At 39.8% G+C, this 24864-nt stretch overlaps 1 protein-coding gene across 3 annotated transcripts; it reads right to left on the bottom strand.

The window, feature by feature from the left end:
• Window positions 1-917: 917 nt before the first annotated feature.
• On the bottom strand, window positions 918-23842 carry LOC145453512 (uncharacterized). 3 transcript variants are annotated; one of them, XM_080331486.1, is made up of 4 exons: window positions 19170-23842; window positions 18312-18419; window positions 2371-2481; window positions 918-1215 (listed from the first exon to the last, which is right to left on the bottom strand). In XM_080331486.1, the coding sequence occupies exons 1-4, from the start codon at window positions 19264-19266 to the stop codon at window positions 1142-1144; spliced, it is 390 nt and encodes a 129-aa protein (XP_080187612.1). In that variant the 5' UTR covers window positions 19267-23842; the 3' UTR covers window positions 918-1141. The 3 variants fall into 3 exon arrangements, with proteins under 3 accessions (XP_080187612.1, XP_080187614.1, XP_080187613.1); XM_080331488.1 differs by lacking the exons at window positions 18312-18419; window positions 19170-23842 and adding an exon at window positions 3223-5502 and having other exon boundaries at window positions 920-1215; XM_080331487.1 differs by lacking the exons at window positions 918-1215; window positions 2371-2481 and adding an exon at window positions 13434-15545 and having other exon boundaries at window positions 19170-23824.
• Window positions 23843-24864: the final 1022 nt, after the last annotated feature.

Below are 24864 nucleotides of genomic sequence, written 5' to 3'. Positions count from 1 at the left end.
AAGGGAGACTTTGTGATCTAAAATTACAACCTACAATTAAGTCTCGTGGTCCACATGATGCCGGATGATGGTCTTATGCAAGAGAGATATTTTAGTATATTGACAACGATGTCGGTCCAGGATCGACATTTTAGGGGTACCGACATAGTCTTGATTAGCGATGGTGCGAACCCAGTGACAAGCGGTCAGGGGAGGTAAGTGCGGCGATTTCAGAGCACTAGAACCCACTCAATTTCGCCAAGGAATGTGATATTCTACTTTATTAGGTACAATGACAGCGCATAGAAACAATAGCCAGGTGAAGCACAGCGAATCTGCCTCGCTCACTACTCGCTACCAATTGGAAAATCGCAGCACAGTGAAACGGGCCATCAATTTCGGACACCGACAGTGTTGTATGTGTCGGGGAGTTGCTACTGCCCATTCGTTATGCTCGCAGAGTGATCTATCAGGCTATTTATCCATATCACAAATTCTTAACGGAAAAACATAACGTTCTAAAGCAGGTGTGGGCAATTATTCTTCTGTTTACGCGAGTCAAATGAGAAGTAGAAAATACGTTGGCTGGTTGAGTCAAAAATTTTAGCTATGTTCTCCAGCTTATTACTTTTATTTCTAAATTGAAAGCAATGAATAACATTGTTAAGAAATGCTGCTCAGTGAATGTGTTGATAGTAATGAGAAATGAGAAAAATTTCAAGCTACTTTTAGCGGGCCGCTCAGAATAGCTCTGCGGGCCGAACTTCGCCCAGGTCTGTTCTAGAGCCCCGGGAGTCCACACAATGTCGAAAAATTGGAACTCGCGACTATAGCGGAAGAAATTCTTCAAGTCGTCCAAAGAGCTTGAGCAATCATTGCAATAATAAGATCGATTGCGCTGAAATTAATTATTGAGGAGCACTGTCTCAGATAATATATTGGCTATAAGTAGGCTACGCCACAGTAAACTTGTAAGGTGTACAGCTAAATCATGCCTGTCACCGATACGCCTGCATTTGATCATCAGAATATTGTAGACAGGACCACATTCATTTATTTTTTCAAATCTGTTTCATGTCGATGAAGCAGTTCGTACTCAATATAGTTGCTGTGTTTTCAAATCCACAGTAACTCGTTTGTTGTGGTGTGGACCGATCTCTTCTTACTTCCCATGCAGAAGAGGTGAGTTAAATTTCTTGTTTGCGGGGCAGAAGCTTTTCAGGCACAATCTGCAAACTGAAGAGGGTGATCTTGATTTTAGAAATAGCCAACACTTTGCGGATGATAGTGCCGTCCTTTCTCATAACTTTCTGCTTTGGTTAAAATAAATCATATCCCATATCAGCAAAACGAAGATCGAATATATACTGACGACGCGACTACTAATGGATGAAAAATTCGTTACGAAGTCATTCGTAACGATATCGAATGATTTGAGTTTGATGTACTATTACAATGAGGTTATATTGTCAATATCATACATCGCGCGTATGATAATCGTCATTTGTAATCATAACTGTAGGGAAAGATGGAGTCCTTATCATGTAGGCCTACCCTGCTTATCCACTTCGTTAGCAGAATTCACATATAGTCGATTTACACTTTTTCGTCGACCTTTATGAAAGCATAAGGGGCTGACCAGAATCCAGCTCAATTTAAAGGATAGTCACTGTTCCGACAAAGCTTATGTGTTTGTGCGTTACTACTGCAACTATACTTGATAAAAATGTGGAGAGGGGTCGACCGTGGTCGTGGTAGACGAAGTAAATCAACGTTTTAATTTCGGAGTTGCCGTTCGTAGACGCTGGACACTGGAAAGCATCAACACTGCTACATTTACACGATAAGGATCCCACTGTGTGACCTTTCAAAATGGGTTGCTCCACTTGGATTATGGATAGCTGATTTGAACATGAGGCAATGCAGTGCTTCAGCACTAAGAAAAGTACGGCTCCGTCCAACGACTCATTTCCATTTAAAATTGCGACTCACACTACATTTCAAATAGTCTATGGCAGTAGTTCCCAAATTGGGGGTACGCGAGATCATCCCAAGTGGTAGGCCTACGCGTGTAATTTCAGCAACCTATGCATTATGACTGAAAAAAAGTGTTTTGTCAGATTCTATGCATTTCTGACTTGAAAAAAAGTTCTGTGATCATGAGCTCTAATTCTGAAGTACCTTTGTCGAATCGAGGCGGTAGGCTACTATTAACTTGTAATCCAGTTAAAACACAATGGCATTCAGCACTATTGATCTCGTAACCTCTATTGCGGTCGGTATAGCGATTCGATCATGGAATGTATTAAGCAGTGAACTGCTTAATTGTGAACTGAAGTATGACCCATGCCTGGTCAATTTGGAGAACATTTCATTGCGCACAAGACTCACACTTGCGCTTCCTTCTTTCTCGGAATTTAGTCTTGCAGTCACTGCGATTGTTAGCCAGCGTGCAGTAAACTGCAGTACACCGACGCTGTATCAGCCGATACGCTTTGATCACTGGAAAATAAAACATTATTGAGGTTTTATTCCTATGCTGAATGGATTTTCGACATCTGTGGTCATTTTACATCAGGCACATATTATTTATTATCATTCCTTCCAACACTTAGGAAGGGATTCAGAAATCAAACGCGGTCAGACTCGACCCTGCAATCTGTTTGTGTTTGAAACGTATCACTACGCTTGCTGGCTAAACATATCTGAGGAAAGCGCAATGGTTCTGATCACGTGGCATTTAAAAGAACTGCATTGTAGATTCTGCACTGATATCAAACATACCTCATATTTCCAAATTGCTAGTGCCCATTATTTTAGGTACCACAATCACGACCTTTTTGCGTCAAAATCATATGCAATGGAATTGCAGTAGAAGAGTGGCTCATCAGGATTGAATATCACTAAATGCGGCAAAAGCAATCCAAAATACCTGAATATTGCCGGACTTGTGAACGACTGGATATTAACAGCAGTGGGTATGAATAGCCCACGCGCATGAAATATTTGAAAGTCTACGTAACACTCGTGAAGTATTCTCTGGTTTCTTCATATGCAATGCCGTCCACGAGACTCTCTCCTATAGCGCATGACGTCACAAACTACATTTGGAGTAGATATGTTGTGTCTAGCTTGAAGAATCAATTCACCAGCTACAAATCTATTGGGAATTTGTTTGGGATGGCGCAATATAGAGATGCAACATGCAAGCTTCATAAATCGAAATTTCAGTTCTGTACTTACTGCTTCGAGTTGAGGCACTGGCGTGAATTGGACAACTGAAGTACTGAAGAAGTACCAGAAAGGCCACTAGTACCGCTATATCTCGCATCGCTGTAATTGGTGGAGTTGAAAAATTAAGTGTAGTTGGAGATTAGTTTCAATTACACAAATAACATAGCACATAATGTAATGTTAGTATTCCGACACCAACCACCAAATTACATTAGTAGATCGGATCATCAAAATAGCATAATACCTGTCTATTGTATTTATATTACGATGCAATAACGTATACTGGCAATCGGTAATATCTACAGCAACATCCTGTGTTATCCCTCGAACATAATAGGATATAAAATATCGAGTAGAGGTGGATGTTTGCAGTTTCACTGAAAGTGTGAGTTGTATCTCGAACTCGCATCACGCAGACATCGCAAATCGAGGATTGAGATATACTGTGTCAATGCGAATTGGTCATGTATTTTAACTTTTCAAGATAACTTGCCATATCTAAGAACTATCGCCTTTATACTCGGAATCATTTGATGATCACAAACATGCTATAACCTAGGGTCGTCAAATTTTGAGATCCGCGACGCAAGACACATTTCATAGAATGGTATCCAAATTAGATCACAAATTAAAATTCGAGGCGGATTTTAAGGGGTTCCAGGAGCATGAGCAAAATAAAATTTGTATTTTCGTAATCAGTAAAGCAGCAGCTGTCCATTGATACCCATTGTTTCGAATTTAGCGCTTGGCAAGTCGGTCAAAAATGACCGCAAAGTTGCCTTTGGTAAAATGGAAAATATGACGTGACCCATATGCAGTGAGTCGTTCAATCTCGCTGTGTCCACACCATATAGGACACTTTCGTTATATCCTCCTGGAAATGTCATGTTTGAAATTTTAATTGTGACGTTACATGAATCAGAGGTTCGCGTTCACGTTCGCGTTTACAGCGAGCCTTTTGTAATGGTTCGTGTTAACACGAACCAGAACTATTTCGGAGTTCTCATCACTTCGATCGATGAGTAAAACGAGTCCGCGGGAACAGTAGTTCCTGTCATGGTAAATAGTTCTCGTGTTCCAATGATTTCCCGTTATTTAGTACTCAATCCTCATTACATAATTACAAAATAGTGGTCTGGATGTATCATAAGGCGATTACTTTTCGTTGGCGGTTACTTTAAGTTCTTCGACAAAGGAACACTAACTCGTGCTGACTACCAATTCCGAGCATATATATGGCTTCACACCCATACTTATATTAATTAGTCACATTCACACAAAGGTTCCGACTAGACCTAGCAATATGGGGCGGCGTATCGGTCCTTGTAATTGGCACTCGTCTCCCCTCTCCATACCAGTTCCTGCTTTTCCTATCACTTCTGTGTATCGACTATTGCCGTAACCCATGACTGGGATACGCAACCGATGTTGGATTGCGCCACACTGTCGCTATACATTCAAACTATGCTTAGACCCTTCTCAGCCACTCGATGTTTCCTAAGGCGTCCTTATCCCAACTAATGGATCGTTGTCATAAATATAATCAACAATGTATTTTGGTATTACATAACGTGTGACGTTTTACCAGGATGTTCAGTCTCTATATCGATCGTTTGGGATTAACACTCATATGTTGGGTGAGTACAGGCTTTCGCGTCATGACCGAAAAAGAGTCTGGAATGCGTTTTATACGAATTGATGCAAACTCAGTCGCTAGACCTTGTCAGGTTTCGCCGACAATTGCAATACAATTTCAATACCAATAATAGTCTCTAACGAAGCCATCGCATTTTAACTCCTTAACGAACCGTTTACTGATTCGTGATAGCAGCTTATCGCAGGCACTACAGTGGTATAAAAGAAGATATACCGACGAATTTTGTCATGCTAATTACTTTACATTTGTCATGAAGTACAGAATGTGTAAGTAATAATATATAAAATAGATAGAGTGATGGTTTATTCGTCAATCCAAAGAAAAAGATACCAAATACCAAATAAAGAAGCAATGTTGAGTAGGAGTGAACGAGGGGCCGTAACGCTATGAAAGAGTTGCCGAAATTTAACCCATCGGTGGTTAAGCACTCCACAATTGAGCATGTTGTACTGTCCACACCACAGCTGACCCTAAAACTAACCGTAACCCCAACCGTAACGCTTACCTTAGAAGTATCTCTAATTCAACCCGCATGCTCAGTTGACACAAGGTGAAATGTCCACGCTGTTGTAAGCTCATGTTCACAGATCATCTGGATTCGTAGATTCGACTATGCCTCTCCTCTGTATAAGTTCGTGCATTCATTCCGGTACTTCTCACTTTTTGGCAGTGCTTATTTTGTGACATAACGACTAGTTTATAAGCACGTCATCAAACAAGCAACCCACCCAAGAGTTGGATTTACGTTTTACTGGGTTGAGAGAATATAGCAATACTTTGCTTACAGGATAAATACAAGGGAGAGACATGCTAGGGACGAACGTTGTACGCTACTTGTCGTCAGATAATATATTGTTGAAGGCAGCCCAATGAAATGGATTCACCTAAAATACTCGACGACAGTAGTGTCCATCGACACGCAACAGGTACTAGCAACAGAGCATCATTTGCAGAGAAATTACCTCGACCGGGCACCTCTTAAGGATACAAAGCACCAAAGAAGGGGATACGACAAGCGGTCTTTCCCAAACGTTTTTTGCTGACGCATCCTGGACGAATAAAGCATCAACACCTCCAACCCCCAGTTGCATTTATTACAATTATTGAGACGAAGGAAGCTGATGTATTGTCACAATCCTAATTATATTGACATTCGTTTTGGATTAGAAACCTATGATATCTCGATATCTCACTACTTCAAGTCAGTTATTGTTGTGAGTCAGAAACATTGTCACGGCACTGAAGCACGCTTCACTTAATTTGATCAGGCATCTTCACGAAATTTGATCTTGGGAAGGTATTGTTGACGAGAAATTCAACCCTATCTCGATTTTTGGGAGGGTGCTTCTCTTTGATTTATTCCTGTTTCCGGATAAGACATATTGAACTTTGGTTTGAGCTCAAAATTATTCTATGCAATTTAATCATCTCCTCTCTAATTCCATACTCGAAAATTTCACAGAAGTGATTCAACATCAAGTCAGGAATTTATAATTAGAAAATTTCCTGAAATCGAATAATCATGTCGTTGTGTACATATAGCTCTTCAAGATGATTGTCGCTCTCCTCTATGTCAGGATCAGATATACTAGCGGGGCCGGTATCAAACTGAAGAGCCACGCCTCGGTAAATTTGACTCATGCAACTCAAGTTCATTACTGAATCCAGACAATGCCATATTCATCGTTAACAAATGAATAAATATATCCACCTGACTAAATGGGAGATTATGTCCTCTTATTAGCGACCATAACATCATAACTAGGGTGATTTTTTGACATGTCAAAATGAGTCAAAGTTTTGTCAAAATTGTTTGCAAAGTCATATTTTTTTACCCCTGCATTTCGGTTGTATCGTAAATTTTGCACTGTCGGTGAACTTATCATTTGATATTTCACTGATTGTAGCCTACTTTACAGGTCTACCGTTGTAGACGGCCCATTGTCTGCTCATTGTGAATCATGATCGGTCAAATGAAACAAATAGGTTCACATGGTGCTCTGGTCAACGTACCGTAATATCCTAACTGAAGCGAGACTGCTCTAACTGACAAGTGCTCTTCAACCTTTTTCGCCGTGGTACACCCTTTTAACGTTTACTCAAAACTCGTACTACCTTGACACAGATTCCGTATGAAGCCTAATTCATGGGTGTTGGGTGTTCGATGTTCATCTGTTCAACCTGTGCAATTAACGGACACATTTCGATTACATATATAACATATATGGCCGCATCTCAGCGGAGAGTCGCCATGACCCATCTTGACAACAAATAGGCTACGCATGTTTAATTGGCTACTGGGAACCTCGCATCGCAAAGACCCCTTGTAGTGTGCTGTGCTATCGCTGATTACTTGAGATATACCTCGCGTATAAAACTTTCTAATTGTAGAAGCAGAACACCCCGCACGATTACTATTATGTACCAAATTCGCGAGTATAAAACGTTAGGAAAAGTAAATGAGTCCGTTTTGCGGTCGTGCAAAGCGCGGAAATTTTTCCATCTCGTTCATGAATTTCCTCTATAATATTAGTAGTTTCACATACATATTAATGTCAAATATTTATCCGTTCTCAGCCCATGTGATCAGATTAACCTGCAGAGCTGATAGAGGGGAAGTCTTTGAAAATATTGGGCACAGAATAAGTGATGATGCAATTACGGTTTTTATTAACCACTATGTTGCATGATGTTATTTTTTGAGCTCTACCATCGGGATCGCCGGTGCAGTCAAAGTTTATTGGAATCGTCCCAACGTAAGAGAAAAACCTTCATTCGTGAGACGCACACTATTCTAACTTGGTATTTCTTTCTGGGGCGCATTATTATGCTCTGCCATTCGTATTTGTGCGATGGGTTCAGACTGCAAGGACGCTTTTATTTTAAAAACGAAAAATCCAAGTCACCCTGAATCGTGATAAGCATAAAAAATATTTAAGTTGAATTAAAATCTTCCAAATATTAGGTAACCGCACGTCGTTGATTCAAATTGTATATTGACGGCCACTATAACTTGATTATGTGTGTACGGTCGCAGAATTATTGCTTTACAGCTGCATGCGTCCGTTTGTCCACACGTTGGCCACACTTGGTCTAATCCAGTGTTTCCCAACCTTTTTCCACCCACGTACCATTTCGAGGTTTTATTCAGTGCTCGCGTACCACCTAAGTTACGCGCGCCGAAGGCGGTCAAAAATGTTTCCGCCATTTATTACGTCATAAGCACGTATTTGGCCTATGCGAGATGCAATAACAAATTCTATTAAACTAGGCATTATCAGTCAGGGCTAATGGGATGCATGGAATTGTTTTTTCACCACCAGTCACAAGAAGAACAGCCTAATGAATTAACAACAAACAACAAAAGTCGATTTATTCAAAGCGATGGCTGCATTTGTTTATTTTCTAATAGCAAGGGGCGGCCTTATCGTCCAAAGGGCACATGAGATTTGCGAACCATTGCGCGGGCCACTTGAATGTTGATGACCTTTTTTTAGCCGCCCAATAGGAGCGAACCGGATTAGGTAATCATGAAAACAAGACTTATATTACTACGCATCAAAATCGATAACAATTATGTCATGAAAAGTAAGTGCGCATAGTGCACTCATGAAGTAACCGCGCGAAACGCGAAAGCTTTACAAAGTTAGTGAATGAGGCCAATACTAATGTCACTTGCATATATTGTGGGTCACATCTGTGCTGGGCTCACTTGGCAAACACGGGATTATTCGAACATATTAATATTGTCGATTTCGGTGTGAACATGCGTCTATCATTTTGTGCAAAAGTTTCATCGCCGATCATCTTCATCTCTGCGAGTGCAGTGCAGACGCGAAGTCGGATGTTATACGGCACGTTTTCTCATAATTGCCAGTATAGTCAATTAAGTAGATTGGGAGTAGTTTTATATTCAGGAAGGGTTACATAAAGCAACAAATTGAGTGACAATAAATCGCGCGAAGTGCTAAGAATAATATCAAGTCAAATAAATCTACCACAACATATTCTACTTTATGGTCATATAGGGAGATCTACGAAATATCTTGCTGGCCCCATGCTACCACAGTACGTCGGAACTGGTATATAAGTCATCATTCGGAGTCAGACTAATCAAGTTTTAGGTTGGCCTTGGAAGTTCACAGTAAATTACCTGAGTAATTTATTATTTGATAATATAACTAATTTCGAGAATTATCTTGTGGGCCACGGGTTGGCCGTCCCTACGCTAGCTGGTCGATGCGTGGCATACGTTTACTCAAAGCGCATCGAAAGTCATGGATGGGCGCAACAAGTCGGTTTCGTTTCTTCGACTTGATGGTCGTATAGGGATGGAAATCCTTGCTCGCACTCCCACGTAGAAGGGAAAATTTACAGCTGGGGAATAGCGTGACAAGCTAGCGTCGAATACGAGGAGGCGATACTACAAAATACCTCAAAATCAACCCCAACTGCACTAATAACTCCCTTCGGTCGAAAAGAAACAGAATCTACTCGCGTACCACCTGGAAGACCTTCGCGTACCACTAGTGGTACGCGTACCACAGGTTGGGAACCACTGGCCTAATCGAAATAAAGATGAGCAAGGCTGCAACAGTGAAACGTATAGGAAATGCTGAATACTAATCAGGGCTCGAGGTTACCGGACCACGATCTAACACAGTGATTCTCAAATTGACCCCGAACTCCCTGGCTGCGCCTACGCAATAATGAAGCCTACATTGCAGAGTGAGCTATTTATTAGGGATGATGTGAACCTCTGAAAGGTTCAGGTTCGTGTGAACGCGAACCTTTTTGAAAGGTTCTGTGTGAGCGCGAACGTTAACTTGATGACGTCACGTGACGTCATAATGCTAATTCCAACCCTACATTTCAGTGAAGTGCTAGCCTATATTATTGCACACGATAGCCTACGTAACGACGACACGGTCACATATTGTCACTATACTTAAGTACATATTGACATTTTAAACGTCGCCAAATGTATTAACTGGGGAAATCAAATGATACATTAATCCTATAAAGTCAATATCTTCCGTCGCTTTGCCTACAATTTCGACGGGGACTTGCAAGGGAATATTAGCTTACGCCTTAGCGGTCCAGGTCAGACCGGACAATGTATTCGGCCTCTGAGTATTGCTACGTTGACATTGAGCAGAGCGTCAAACGGGTTTCTATACTCGCTACTGATATTACCCCATTAACAAGTTACACAGAAGTAGCCAACACCCCAATCGCACGGATTTGGTTTCCATGATACAATGAACATATGAAGTCAAGATTGACCCCGTACACCTGCTAGATTTTTTACATCAGACAGCGATATCAATTCCATTGATTGGTTGAATAAGCATCATTCGCTGACTAGTGTATTTCGCTCTTGATGTTGTTTCATTGCGGGTCAAGCTCAGAGCAGAGAGTCACTAAATATTCACAAACGGACAGCTTGGTATTTCGAGCAAACTTTTGTAACAGAGCAATTAAAATTTTTTGAGACTGTCAAGTCAAGTCAAGTCGTTTAGTGTTGATTTATTTTATGCTGCAAGCGACATGCATAGAGTGGCTCGCTGTTGAAATGCAATAAATTTCAATCCAAGATGTTATAATGAAGTGAAAATTGTAATTATGAAAAAGGTTCGCAGTGCAGAACCTACCAAGGCTCGTTTGTGAACGTCAACCTCTAAATTTCCGAGGTTCACACACAGAACGCAAACGTGAACCTCACGGTTACATCATCCTTAGTAGGTAGTTGTTTCATGTTTTCAGAGAGTTTGTATTCACAAGTTAGTTAGTATTGCCAACCTAATCTCAGACTTGCTTTGTTTTCTGTCCACCAAGTGTCCTTTCACCGCACTCAGTACTGGACACTTGGTGGCAATAACAATTCTCACTGTAAACGTATCATCATTCATCAATCCTGACGAAAGCGTTGCCACACACTTACATATTTTATATCATTATACAACCATTTGTGAAATTGACTTTCGTTTGAATGCAGAGTGCATGTATGCTATTGCTATCGTGGCCTAACCTGATTTATATAATCATATCGACTACTATTTGGCAGCGCTGCTTCACCACAGTGCCGGTTTCGGTGAAAGGATATAACATGCCAAATTATGCCTCATTATTGCTGAGAATATCAAGAAAATCAACTAGTATTAGTGTAAGTTATATCGGTATCACGAAGTATATCCCACGGTATTTGTTGGAAAATACTGCAACTTTCTTATTGTAAGTGTAGAACTTCATCGTGACCTCTTGTCGGACGCTACGCCGCCCAAAGGATATGAAAGGCGGACGTAGAATGTGATCCTTCGTAATGCAATCAATTGTGCAGAGAAATAAATAGCTGCTCATTTGAAAGAATATCATGTAAAATATAAGATGAGGATTGCGACGGAAATGTGATGCATATTGCTTCCTGCTTACAGTCTTGATCGGATTATTTCCATCACAAAGAGGCGATATTTACGCTGACATATTCCTTCGAGACTGTGTCTGAATCGGTCAATATTGTATACGAATAAGAGCTTTCAACATACAACGAGGACATGGTAAGACTATACATTTAAAGTCGAAAAAAAACAGTGATCAAGTTAGCTAGTGACTACGATGCAACATGTGATCAAGTGTCAATGACGGGAGGATTTGATTGGAAATATGACATGAATCCCCCCAATAAGGTGATCAGTTTCTATTTAACCGGACCGATGAATTCATAGCAATTTGACTTTTACTAATGATTCTGGCCCCTTGCACTAGAATAGTGGCTCTCATCTTTTTTATGATCGTGGTTCACTATCGGGTGTGAAAATATTCCGCGACCCACCTCTATCTCCACTAAATGGTTGTATGTAATCTGCGACTACAGAGATCATGTAGGCGCGGAGTTGCTTTGTGGTTATTCTAGAACCGTGGCTACAGGGACAAATGGGCGGCATATGACATATGTCTATTAAGTTCTCCATTCTGTTTAACATAGCCATTATCACTTTGCATCGACAGAATTATTCCAGTGTTTCGAATTTAGTTTCAGCTAAACAGTGGTTCCTAGGGTTGCATTTAAAATAAACGGTGTTTAAAACACAAATTGTGTTTTTTTTTCAAGTTGTAAAGTTATTATGCCATGATTGTGTACATACTTTCCAAACAACATGTTGTATGAGCCTGCGGACAATTACCACTAGATGTAGCCAACGTATATCGACAGGGGATAGTTGAAACTCACAAAATAGTCGTTTCAACAATAATAGTACAGATATTTCGTTGTAGGAGTTATATTCATCCTACATTTTTAATTGTCAAGGTCAATCCACTATTACGTCACAATTGAATATTCGTGACGTCAGGGCTTTAAAAAACAATAAAAAACATGTTTACTCTAAATTGATTTTTGTTTTAAATGCAACCCCAGTGGTTCCTGAAGCGAGCGATTTTGAGACACGGGGCTAAAACACTGTAGACTGATAAGCATTATTCATGCAAAACTACTTGAGTGAGTGGATTAAACCCACTTGAATATTACCGAAAAGTGGAAAAATATGCTTTATGGCAATTAGGAATCGGCATAATGATTCTAGTACTCGAAACTGAATCGAATTGAGATGTTTTTTTTTCAAGTACTGCAATTATAGGGTTGTATTTCAAACAAAAATCAATTTAAAACGAGCATGTTTAAAACATGGCCCTTGTTTAAAACATGTTTTTTCAGGCATTACGTCCGGGATATGTAATTCGGATGTCACGCTGGATTGACAATGACCATTGAAAATATAGAGTAAATATGCCTCCTACAAAAAAAAGGGTTTCCGATCACCGTCATAAACAGACCAAAAATATCTTTAACCAGCAGCACTACATCGTTATACATCATTTTTACGGTTGGCGGTCATCATCATCAAAACACCAATTCCGTACCATATGATCTATATCTACATGCAAAACTGTTGAACCGACGACGATTTCGAGGGTCCCAGCCACCGCCCATCGTATACGTCGACTATTTTGGGTGCAAATCGGCCGTAGGCTCATACTACATGGTTTTGCGGACGCCTTTACACAATTATGGCATAATTACACAATGTTTGAAAATAAAACTTAATTTTGGTTCTTTCAGAAAGACATTTGTTTAAAACACTGTTTAAACAGAGTGTTTTAAAACACCGCTTGTTTTAAATGCAACCCTAACTGCAATGATAGGGTACTGATCACTGGAACTTAATTTATCAAATATGCTATTTTACACTGTCGGTGCCCTGAAACCTCGATTAGCCGTATTGTATTGTACGAAACATGCAGTCAACCTACACACCTCGTTGGGTGATGGAACCGGTTGTCAACACATTGACTGAGCTATAGCACAACTGAGAAAATGTCGGCATAGTTTTGTAGTAACGATAGAAAAGTGAATGGTAATGTTTTCACCCGAAAATGCAATTGATTGATGATCCAAATTAAGGTATGGCCAGGATAATTATTATTGGCTCTGACCTCTGATGCAACAAAAGGACGCGGCATATGTTTTGTACAATTCAAAGTTTTTTGTCGCATATCATACAGGTTACAAAGTGGAAATCGAAATTACTACACGTTAGAAAGGAAATACGATTTCATGGTGTGGTTACAAGTGCATAAATGATATTCACAAATTTGAAAGAAAGCTGAAAGAAGTTGATAGTTGAGGTGTCGGCTGAAGCATGTAACCCACTATTAGTAATAATATGCGGAAATGGATCGATATTCCGAACACTAAAGATGTAGAGTGAAGTCTACACTTCTTACGGTATAGTATTCCCCGATCGAGTAACCGGAACAAAAAGTTCTTACGATGTCCCTCGCATAATCGACGTCTATGTACATTAGGGTTGTCCAAAATTTGGAAAATCTTAAAAAGTCTCCGTGATTGTGTCTCATTCTATAGATTATTGATAAAAAACAACAATTAGCCTGAAAAAAGCTTACATAAAAGCCGATAAGATTTCGGGCAAAGCGTTTGAAAGTAGCTGCTCAAGAATGGGCGTGCCACCGACCATAGAATGGCGAGAAGACTAGTAATCAAATAACCACGGCTCTTGATTGGCTAATCGGCTATGCTTCAATGATCACGGCAGCAGCAGCTTGCTGATTAGGTGTTCAAGAAGTCTGCTACCGGCGGGGACTCTGAGTGCGCATTGTTAGTAGTTTGGCAGGTGATGATTTAAGATTAATTCACGACATGTTGAGTTACGAAATACATGATGAACAAACAACACCTGCTTCACAGAAGCTTTTACAGCATGACTGCTTTATTGTGAAGGAAACGGCTGAAGCCTACATGCCGTGTTTTCATCGAGAGAACGCAATGGCGCTTATGCAAGTGTTGAGCGAATTCACCGTTTCAGTACGGATCCATCATCAGTGAATACAGATATATAAAGCTTAACATTGACACTATACTTTGTGTGATCTTATTGGGCTGAAGCTGTAGTATATAGGTGACGTTTGCAATGCTCTAGGGATCGGCGGGATCAGCCGGTTATGCTTGGCACTTATCAGATGCTTACAGCAAATTGAATGCACTTGTAGGCGTTGTTAAAGTCCTTAATGATAACGTAGAAAAGAGGTGGTAATGTACGCACACTCGCACAGGCTATGCTGGATATGGTATGTCAAAGTCCTTATTGATCCCGCAGAAAAGAGGTGTAAAGAAAAGCACAGACTATGCTGCATATAGTATCCAGCATAGTTTGGATATCATATCCAGCATAGCCTGTGCTTACCTTACACCTCTTTTCTGCAGCATCAGTAAGGACTTTGACAACTCTTATAAGTGAATTCAATTTGCTGTAAGTATAACTGCCAAGCATAACCGGCCGATTCAGTCGATCCCTAGAACCTTCAAAACTTCAACTATAGGCCTACTACAACTTGGGTCCAATAAGATCACACAAAGTATATTGTCATAGTCAAGCTTTATATTTGTATTCACTGGTGATGGGTCGCTTCTTAAACGGGGAATTCGTTCAATACTTGCATAAGCGCCTTTGCTTTTCCTCGATGAAAACACGACATGTAGGCTACAGCCGCTTCCTTCACAGTAAAGCAGTCATGCTGCAAAAGGTTTTGTGAAGCAGCTGTTGTTTGTTCATCATGTATTTCGTACCTGAACATGTTCTGAATTAATCTTGAATCATCATCTGCGAACCTACCAACAATGTGCTTGCAGAACCCCCGCCGGTAGCAGACTCCTTGAACACCTAATCAGCAAGCTGCTGCTGCCGTGATCATTGAAGCATAGCCGATTAGCCAATCAAGAGCTATGGTTATTTGATTACTAGTCTTCTCGCCGTTCTATGGTCGGTGGCACGCCCATTCTTGAGCAGCTACTTTCAAACGCTTTGCCCGAAATCTTAACGGCTTTCCTGTAAGCTTCTTTCAGGCTAATTGTTGTTTTTTATCAATAATATATAGAATGAGACACAATCACAGAGACTTTTAAAGATTTTCCAAATTTTGGACAACCCTAATGTACATGTACATTGTACAATGTACAGTGTACACCCATTTTACAGTGTACATTGTTAATGGTATTCGGAAATTTTCACACCACACCACAGTCATGAAAGAGACAATCCAGATAGCGGGGATATCCCCAGCTCCGCATGGCAAAGATGTTTCAAGCAAACGCGGCAAACTGTAAATAAAATGAATCCCATCATGGTTATGCACAATTTACGGGTTGAATTTGAGTAAATGTTGAATAACATTTTCCATGGATGAAACAGAATACGGTTACATGAAGTCATGACTGAATATATATATATGGCAGTTTGGGGATCAAGGCACTACCTTCGAGTCACGAGTCATCGCACATTTTGACTCGAGTCAAGTCAATCGACTTTCGGAAGTGACTCGAGTCAAGTCAAGTCACTTGTTTTTTGAAGGTTACTCGAGTCAAGCCAAGTCACGAGTCAAGTCATAATTCAAGTCAAATTGAATTTTCGACGTATGCGTGAAAATTGAAAGTCATTACATGTTGCTAACTGTGTTAAGGGGACTAGCAAGTCGAAAACGTAACTTTCAGATGGCTACCCCCATCACCATGACATTCTCACAGTCACTAGATGTCGCTATGCTATATACAAAAAAAACAAAATAAATTGTTCTACCCTGCAAATTGTGGATTTGAAAGAGAAAAAATTTCAAATTTCAGGTCATTTTTTCAAAAAGTTTGCTGTGAAGCTCTGTAATTCAGAGCAAGGTAGACCTAGGACAAACGACTCTTAGCATAACATAGCTATCGATGATAGCTTTTCAAAAAACCCTGAGTGAATACTAAACGACATAGGTTTCATACAAATTTTTGATTTACCGTGATAAAAGATACTGAACCGGTGTCGATGAAAATCGAAATTATGCAGTTTTTAATCATGTTTTCGGGGAGATAAGGCGATGAGTGAAGTGTATAGGTATCAGAGATGAGCATGGATTAGGATTAGGTTTTGAAAAAACAGGATTTGTGAAATTTTCTCGGATTTGGATTGGATTTGGACTAGACATTTTTTTAGAACGGATTAGGATTTGGATTGGATTTACCTATTTTCTGGGAGATTGAAATGTCGTGTGGCGAATGGCGACAAACTTTATTCAGATCAGTTATAAATGTACTTGTGGTTACTAAGTTATCTTGGATCAAGTGAATCGTTGGTTGTGAAAGAAAATTTTCGATTCCCTCCATTGCATAAATTAGTATTTTTTCTGAATTTCCAGTTGGAATCAGATTAGGATTGGACATGGACTTGAATATGAAAAAGTTATGGATTAGGATTTGGATTTGGATTTGAAGGTTCGGATTTGGATTGGATTAGGACATAGAAATTTCAAATCCGCTCATCTCTGATAGGTATACTATGTTGTTATTTCAAGCAAAGAAAAAAAATTGAAAATTTCGATCTTTTTTCTAAATTTTGACTTGCTAGTCCCCTTAAAGACAGATTAATTGGTCATTAATTTCTTAATCAAATAACGAATATAAAGTTAAATATACAAGCAAAAATGCGTTGTACCACTCACGCACACGTAGAACTGCTAAATAAATACGTCTGTAACTCTATAGCTATATCAGGGGTGTCAAACACACGACCCGCTAAATGCTTTACATCCGGCCCTCGAAGCCATTCTGAGAATAAATGGAAAAATGCGTGTATTTTATCCAGCACATCTCTCAAATTTGTAGTACGAGATACTTCTAATCAATATTCCCTCAAGATAGCAAATGTCGAGTATTTGTTCATAGGTCGCATTATAACCACCTGACAGCGAAGTGGCAGAATATAAAGCTATTTTATCAACTTACACACATATCGACATGCTGCGACCAGGATAAGCTTTATTATGTCCCACAACATCCATAAACACCTTAATTGGGACAATATCGGATGTCGAATTTGTGAAAAAATTCTTGTTACATTCGTTTACACTAATATGCGCTGGGAATATATAAAATTTTAAAGTGTCCCGATGCTCAGGCGAACTGTTGCCAGAAGGATAGAAGAATCTAGTTAAAACATTTAGCTCGGCACGCCCAATAATTTCCGACTTCTCATTTGACACTTGTCAATATAATTGCCAACACCTGCCCCTATAGGAGTATTAGTGGGCAGTATAGCGGTCTGTCTGTGTTGTGGTTCTCAAACTTTTTGACCTCGCGGACCGATAAAACATTAAACCAAATGATACGGACCGGTGAACCAAAAAAGTTCAATATTAAACCCAAATTTCATTGCGACAAATGCATGCATGTCAAACGTAATATTGGAAGCTTGACTTACTGCCGACTTTTTAATGTTAGACATTTATACGTTCTATTGATGTTTATGCAATAGAAAGCTCGCGAACATTGCTGTTAAAGACGTGTATAACTTGATTGTTATTGTTCGGTATCCTTTGATAGAAATGCTACTCTGATGTTTGCTATAGCCTCTATTATGCTGCTATGTTTCGCTTAATTCAAAGAAGTCTGTTTAAAAGTCTCTGCAGCCTTCACATATAACTTGTCGAAAACAAGTTGCATAGGCTATTTATCAGCAGTTTCGTACAGCAGTTGCACCATTATGACGCAAGCCATGCACGTATGACCTATGTCTAATACGGCACCATGCAGAAGATACGTTCCGAACTTCGAAATAAATTTAAGATTTGTTCTTTTACTTCTCTGATTAATAGACAAGAGCCCCACTTCTCGCGTATTGGAATTGAGATATGGAATGCTAATACATTTAGCGAACCGACAATAAACTTACCACGGTCAGGCACCGGTCCGCGGACCGGCGGTTGAGAACCACTGGTGTAGATAGTAGATAATTCGAAATCATTGTGTAACAGGTTTAAAAGATTCATCAATGTATCTGCTTGCCAAAGACATATAGATATCCCTGTTGCTCGCAAAACCAATACCTACATTTCCGCACTTTCCTAGCCCTTGAGATGCGCATACATTCCGACAGAGTTGATAAGTGACAATAGGCTGCTTCGCACTTGCTGGATATAAGCTGGAATGCTTTAATCACTGGAAAAGAAACGAGGCACCTAAAATATGGGTTATAAAACCAATGAAACGGGACAATTTTGCGACTGCACGTTCTTCATGTACCAGTAACTCGTAGGAATTTTCACAGTGTACTTTGTTTTATTGCTTGAGGCCAATTAAACTAGATCGGTTATCAACAACGTGATTGCATATTTTAACATCGAGCTAAATTTATCAGTGTTACTTTACCACTTGTTTACTCTTTTTATCAGGATCAGTTATGTTACCTGATCGGACGCTAAATATTAGATAATTTAGATAACCTGGATACCAAACACACGTCAGAGGTGTATTCTTATGTACGACATTACTAGCTGGGGGGTTATGTCAGTATTCGATGTGAATATTCCGAAATTGAAGGATGATTTTCGCAACAAATTTTCGCAAGGTTCGTCAGTGTGAAGCGGTTTACAGAACAAGAATATCTAGTTACGTCATTACTGAATACGACTCACTGAATTTATACTTTCAAGTGTTAGTCTTACCGTATCAGCGGCACTGAGAAGACCAATTAAACGACTAAAATAATCGTCTTGTCATAGGCACAATCAGAATCTATGCCCTATTTAAAATCATACTATAGGGCCTTGTCATTTCACGTCTACGATATACAACGTACTTTTTGCGAAGGCTTCTTTGAGACGTCGTAATTTCAGTTCATCCAATTAATCCGAGTCTCTGTTCTTGGGCTAGTTAGTATATTCGTAATCAGGTAAATTTGATACTCACTTCGCCGGGTTGCCCAAGCGCGGTCTTGTCTCGCTATGCCGAAGTGCGCAAATTCAATAGTTAGCAAAATCGATACCATTAAAATTGCTCGTACCATGATGCTTTGTCCAGGACGGTAACGGATTACTCTTGGACTGAAACGCCAAACCGTTAACGATCTTGTTACAGAATATGTTTCGATATATAGGTACACTAAATGACAGATAACAACCGTCAGTTGATCATTGATTTAATTTAATTGAGTATTGAGATACCATACAATTTCAGATACTGGCAACTGTGCCTTTGCCCACCGTGATATTTACTAATTATTTATATATACTCCACACACGCGTTGCGGCAGTTGCCCTAGTTTTCAGTGGGTGAGTTTATAATTATTCTCAGTCACATAGATTGTAGATATTCAAAAACTATTGATTGTAACTATCCTTCCTGAGTCCGAAAATATAACATGACATGGGTAGGCTATATTTGTGAGGTTTCTATGCATTACACACATCGCTCTAATTTCTACCCTTCAACCGCGATCGAACACGTCCTGTAGCGACAATAAAGGGCATTACGGGCTGGTAAGAGCTACACAGACAACGTCCAGTCACGTGAACATCAGATGGCTACCAGATGTGAGAGTCACCATACCTCCATAACGCGGTCAACAAATCGCAATAACCCCCGCAACACAACGTAGCGTCCAGAAAACCGTGCGCGTTAATGTGATGTCTTTTCCTGTAATACGGCATACGAGCCCATATTAAGTCGCGTTACAATGGCAAGCGACACGGACCATGAAGACATTTGCTCATGTCGCCAATTGACCATGCGGCTTAGAGTATGCTGAATGTCTGGCATGAGCTGTAAGTTTGGCATTATTTTAATAACACTCGACCGTTTTAAATGTTAACGCATGATAATTATGATTAAGGCTACGGATGGGCAGATGTGGTTGGTGACGTTTTTCCTTTACTTGTTATGAGTGTTGGAGTAGGACTAGTCAACTTACACCATTTACTCAAGTTGTCACGTTTTTAAACTACTTCAATTTCTATATAATTAGCAGTTTTATTATGCCGAATTGCTTACAAGTTACCTATTTGATTTTGTAAAGTAGCGAGTAGTTTCGGAATACAGTTTGGTCATTTTTAAAAACACATCTCAACAGAATCGGATTGTTGAATTTCCCAAATTGCAAAGCGTGTAATAAGGTGGACGCGTACCACATATTATATTGGACTTTGGCAGCCACGATTGTATCAAAGACGTTACTACTGTGCGCCAACCATTTCATATTTCAGCGTCTGGATATATCACTATCGAAGGTTAGTCAGAGTGCGGTGTTGTTATCGGGCCCAGGTTTCATCGCTACCGACCGTTTCGAAAGGTTACTTCGTGAGGTAGCATGTTACTTTAAACTTCACGTATCTTAGTGTGGCCTGGAGCGAATATGGTGTATGGTCGGTGCATAGTCCTGAACCTGCAGCTGGTGAACCCATACACTAAAACGAAACTAGGAATGACATTTCCTCATAATTACGAACACAGTATTTCGAGAAGTAAAGAATATCAATAAATAAATTTAACGATACCAAATCAAGCGAAAAACGAAAGTCCAGTTAACTTAAAAATGTAAAAGAAACTGACCAGTTAAATAAGTCTTCCAACGAATATTCTACTTTGTGTTTATTCACGAACTGACTTTGGGCCTGTCTCGAGTGGAAGTTTGGGTTACTGCAGTTACCGCCTTGATTAACAACATAAATACATCACAATGCACCTATACTCATTATATCATTTCCGAATGGTTGTTGACACCTTGGGCTCACACTCACCGCGACCACTGCCTGACCATGAAGGGCTTAAATTTCAATGTATTGTGACAGAAATATGTGTAGGCCTATATATGTGTAAGTGCAGGAAAGTGACTAAGTCTGTCGGACTCATGTTGGTGACAGCAAGAGACTGACTTATCAATATGAAAAATTCAGATATTTGAGCTCGCATTCACTGATTCTCAGATAGGCTAATTACTCTTGAAAATCTTATGGCGTGAGGATCATATATTTCCTTTAATCGTTGGACTGATCGATCAACAGATTTTCGGTAAATTAAGGATTTATCAACATGATTTCAACCTATTCCCAAAGATTCTGATGCAAGGTCCCCGAAACTACACCGAGGAAATCCAAGTGGCCATCTCCTCAGATCTATAAAACCAAGCGACATGGAAGCAATCCATAGTTCTACTTGTGAAAGCTGACTAAATAGCTAGCGATTTTGACAGAAGCTATGTGTCTCTGTCCTAACCATTCGCCCCCCCCCCCCATCACCCTGTCGTGATGCAAGTGGGAATATAAAATCTAACCATTGATTCATGAAAGTCAACAATCTAGGAGGGCACATTACTCAATCCATTTTAGTTGGTATCCTATTCTTCATTATACAAACTATACTTGCGGTATAATTGAAAAATCAACGAATACAAATATGATATAAGTATTGATTTTACAACATGTCTATTTCTTCTAATCGCTCATTAAAACGCAACAGTATAGGGTACATATTAGGGTTGTCCGAAATTTGGGAATGTCAAAAATGATGCGTATCCAAGTCTCATTCTATAGATTAAAAACGTCAATGAGCCTGCAATAAGCTCGCAGGAAAGTCGTTACAATTTGTCTAAAAGCGTTTCAAAGTTACTGACGAATAGTGGGCGTGCCACCGACCATAGAACGGCTGGAAGACTAGTTATCACGAAAACACATCGCTTGATGGGCTAATCGGCTATGCTACAATGTTCACGCAGGTGGCGCCTTGTTGATTAGCTGTTCAGGTACAGTCTGCTAACGGCGGTAATTTTGTAAGCGCATTGTTGGTTGGTACGCAGATAATGATTTATTAATTCAGCACATGTTGAGTTACGAAACACATGATCAACAAAGAGCAGCTGCTTCACCAAGATGTTTGAAACATGACTGGCTTATTGCGAATAGGTAACCGTTGTAGCGTGCATGTTTTGTTATTGTCGAGGAAAAGCCCACAAACACGCGAAGAAATATTGCAAAGGCGCTCATGCAAGTGGCGAACGAATTTCTAGTTGTGGAATGGAATGGAATACAAATATGAAGCTTAACAGTGACACTACCTTTTCTGATCTTGTTAGGCCCTTGTCGTTGTATACAATTGAAGTCTAAAGGCTGAATCAGCCGTTTATGTTTGGCACTTGTCAGATTACTACAGCAAAATAAATCTACTCGTAAGTGCTGTGAAAGTCCTCAATGATGCCGCAGAAAGAGGTCTAAATGTCAGCTCAGACTATGCTGCTAGGACCAGTAAAAGATAGTTCTCCTGTATAGCTTGGCATGTCCCTAATGAATCTTACATCAGTAGCAACTGCATCACGACTAGTGCTTGAATCAAACCAGAAATGGAAAAAATAGATCTGAAAGATGCATTGAATCGGTGCTGTAGGTAAACACTTCTTCAGAATTCCGATTCCAATGTAAGTTATACCTGGCTGCCAACATATTATGTCCTGAGCTTACAGGATTGTGTCCAGCACCCATCTCACATTATTGTCCGCACCAGTTTGGGATTGACCGATGACTGATATACTTATCTACACCCAAAAAAGCAGGTACATTCGGCGTCATCGCAGCATATCAGACTAGGTCTTTCTCGGAATTAAACTAAATTCTATAAGTTTACAATCATTCACTGTTTCACCACTGCTATACTTGCAATATTGTTGCTCTGGCCTAAACCTATAATAACCTACTTTTAAAACTGAATTGTTGAATGACAAGGTGGCACATTTTATTATTAAATCACCAAGCTACAATGCGCTTAGAGAATCATTGCCGTTAGCAAACTTCTTCAACAAGTGAAAGCGCCTGATCAACAAGCCGGTGCGGTTGTGCAGGGATATCTAAAACTATATATCTAGTTTTATATATCCCTGCTACTTCCGAACGCTTTTAGACAAATCTTAACGACTTTCCTGTAAGCGTATATTGAAGGCTCAGTGATCTATTTCTTTCATCAATAATCTATTGAAAGAGACATACGGATTCGGATAATTTTTGACATTTTCCAAATTATGGACAGCCCAGGTGTATATATCGGTCGGCTCCATAGCAATTATATATGCATCGCAGTATAACTTTAGTACATTGGAAACTGCATGCAAATCGCCCGAAAGGGTATAGCAAACTGAAAGCTCATTTCACGCCGCAAAATGACTTTATCCAGCGTGGTATCCGAGTGAAATATCGTACATCGCCCTGGGCGTCTTCCTTATAAAGATCACAGTGAGATAAAACTTAAATGGGTTATTTCAAATCCTATCGATTTGCGGCAAATGTACCTAGTAAAATAGACTATCCCATCACCTTCGATGTTTACACAGCGGCAGCACTTCAACACTTTACAGATAGTAGCTTTATTTGTGTTGCAGAATTATGTCATCGTCTCATCCAGAGCAGCATAATCCGGGACATCGGTATTCAAATACAACGAACAACAGCTGCTATTATCATGACAAAGTCATCGAAGTAAAACCCACTCAAGAGTGAAAATGTAGACCTATTTTAAACATCAGGTAGGGAATTGTTGAGTTTTTTTAGGGAAATAAATGTCAGGTAACAGAAATCGACGTAGGCTCTGTGAACGACGACCAAAATACCATCGGCCATCAGAAAATTCCCACATTAATAGGCGGATTTCAGCTGACAGTGGCAATATAACACAGCCGGCGAATGGAAATATTAAATCTAGAATTGCACAAGATTGATATCACCCGGTGAGTGGACGAAGCACCTTATTTGAAGCCAGATACCGAATTTTCGTCCAAGTGAAGTGGGTTATCTTTAGGGCGCAACAGCTGCATTTAAGGAAAAGTAAGCCAAGAAGCAGCGCCGTGTAACTTTGAGTGTTTCTTCGCTTATACGTAAACAAACTTCAAGTGTGAACCTCTACTCTTTGCTAAGTTGATGACAGGTGCAGTGCTTACGGGTTCACACCGTGACACAAAGATCTCGAAAGCTTGAGCAAAGTTTTATGTTTGCAGAAAAAGATGGTCGCTGCCAGGATTTGTCAGTATTACGTCTGTGTGAGTAAAATTCGGTAAGCCAGTCACATCGCAATCGTAAGCCATTCTGAAAGTATAACTGTACCAGTACCAACTTATTTGAAGTACTTAAGACGGTTTTAGCTACATACTTCAATAGTTATGTTTTTAAACTTCTTCCAATTTTACTCACACCGTTTTAGGAAACATTACCCATTTTTACCCTTCGGATTTTACAAAGTACACAGTAAATTTGGGATAGGTTGTACTGCACTGATATGTGGGAAATCGTCATATGAACCGTGCTAAATAGACATCACTGTAACTGATGAATGATGATGTATTTTGATCTACTTTTTAATATTATGCGTATTTGTAGTATCATTGACGTCAAGCGTTTGGTACGACAAGGCACGGTTGGATTATGACGAAAAGTACGGTACTGTAGGAACTCGTATCCTACTGAGTAGTTAACTAACTACGTAACTCTCATTTAATTACTGAGAACGCTGGACAAGTACAGCAACACTTAATCTTTAAACGTAACAACAACAATAATCAACATGCTCTCTGACTGGCACCTTTAGAGCGTGCAAGTCAGAGCCGTACGAATGTATCAGAATGCTAATATTC

Source organism: Botryllus schlosseri, chromosome 13, assembly GCF_051294905.1.
Source record: "Botryllus schlosseri isolate E-star chromosome 13, Bs_hap1, whole genome shotgun sequence".
Lineage (NCBI taxonomy): Eukaryota > Metazoa > Chordata > Ascidiacea > Stolidobranchia > Styelidae > Botryllus > Botryllus schlosseri.
The sequence above is the reverse complement of the archived record's forward strand: the minus strand, read 5'-3'. Positions and strand labels throughout refer to the sequence as shown.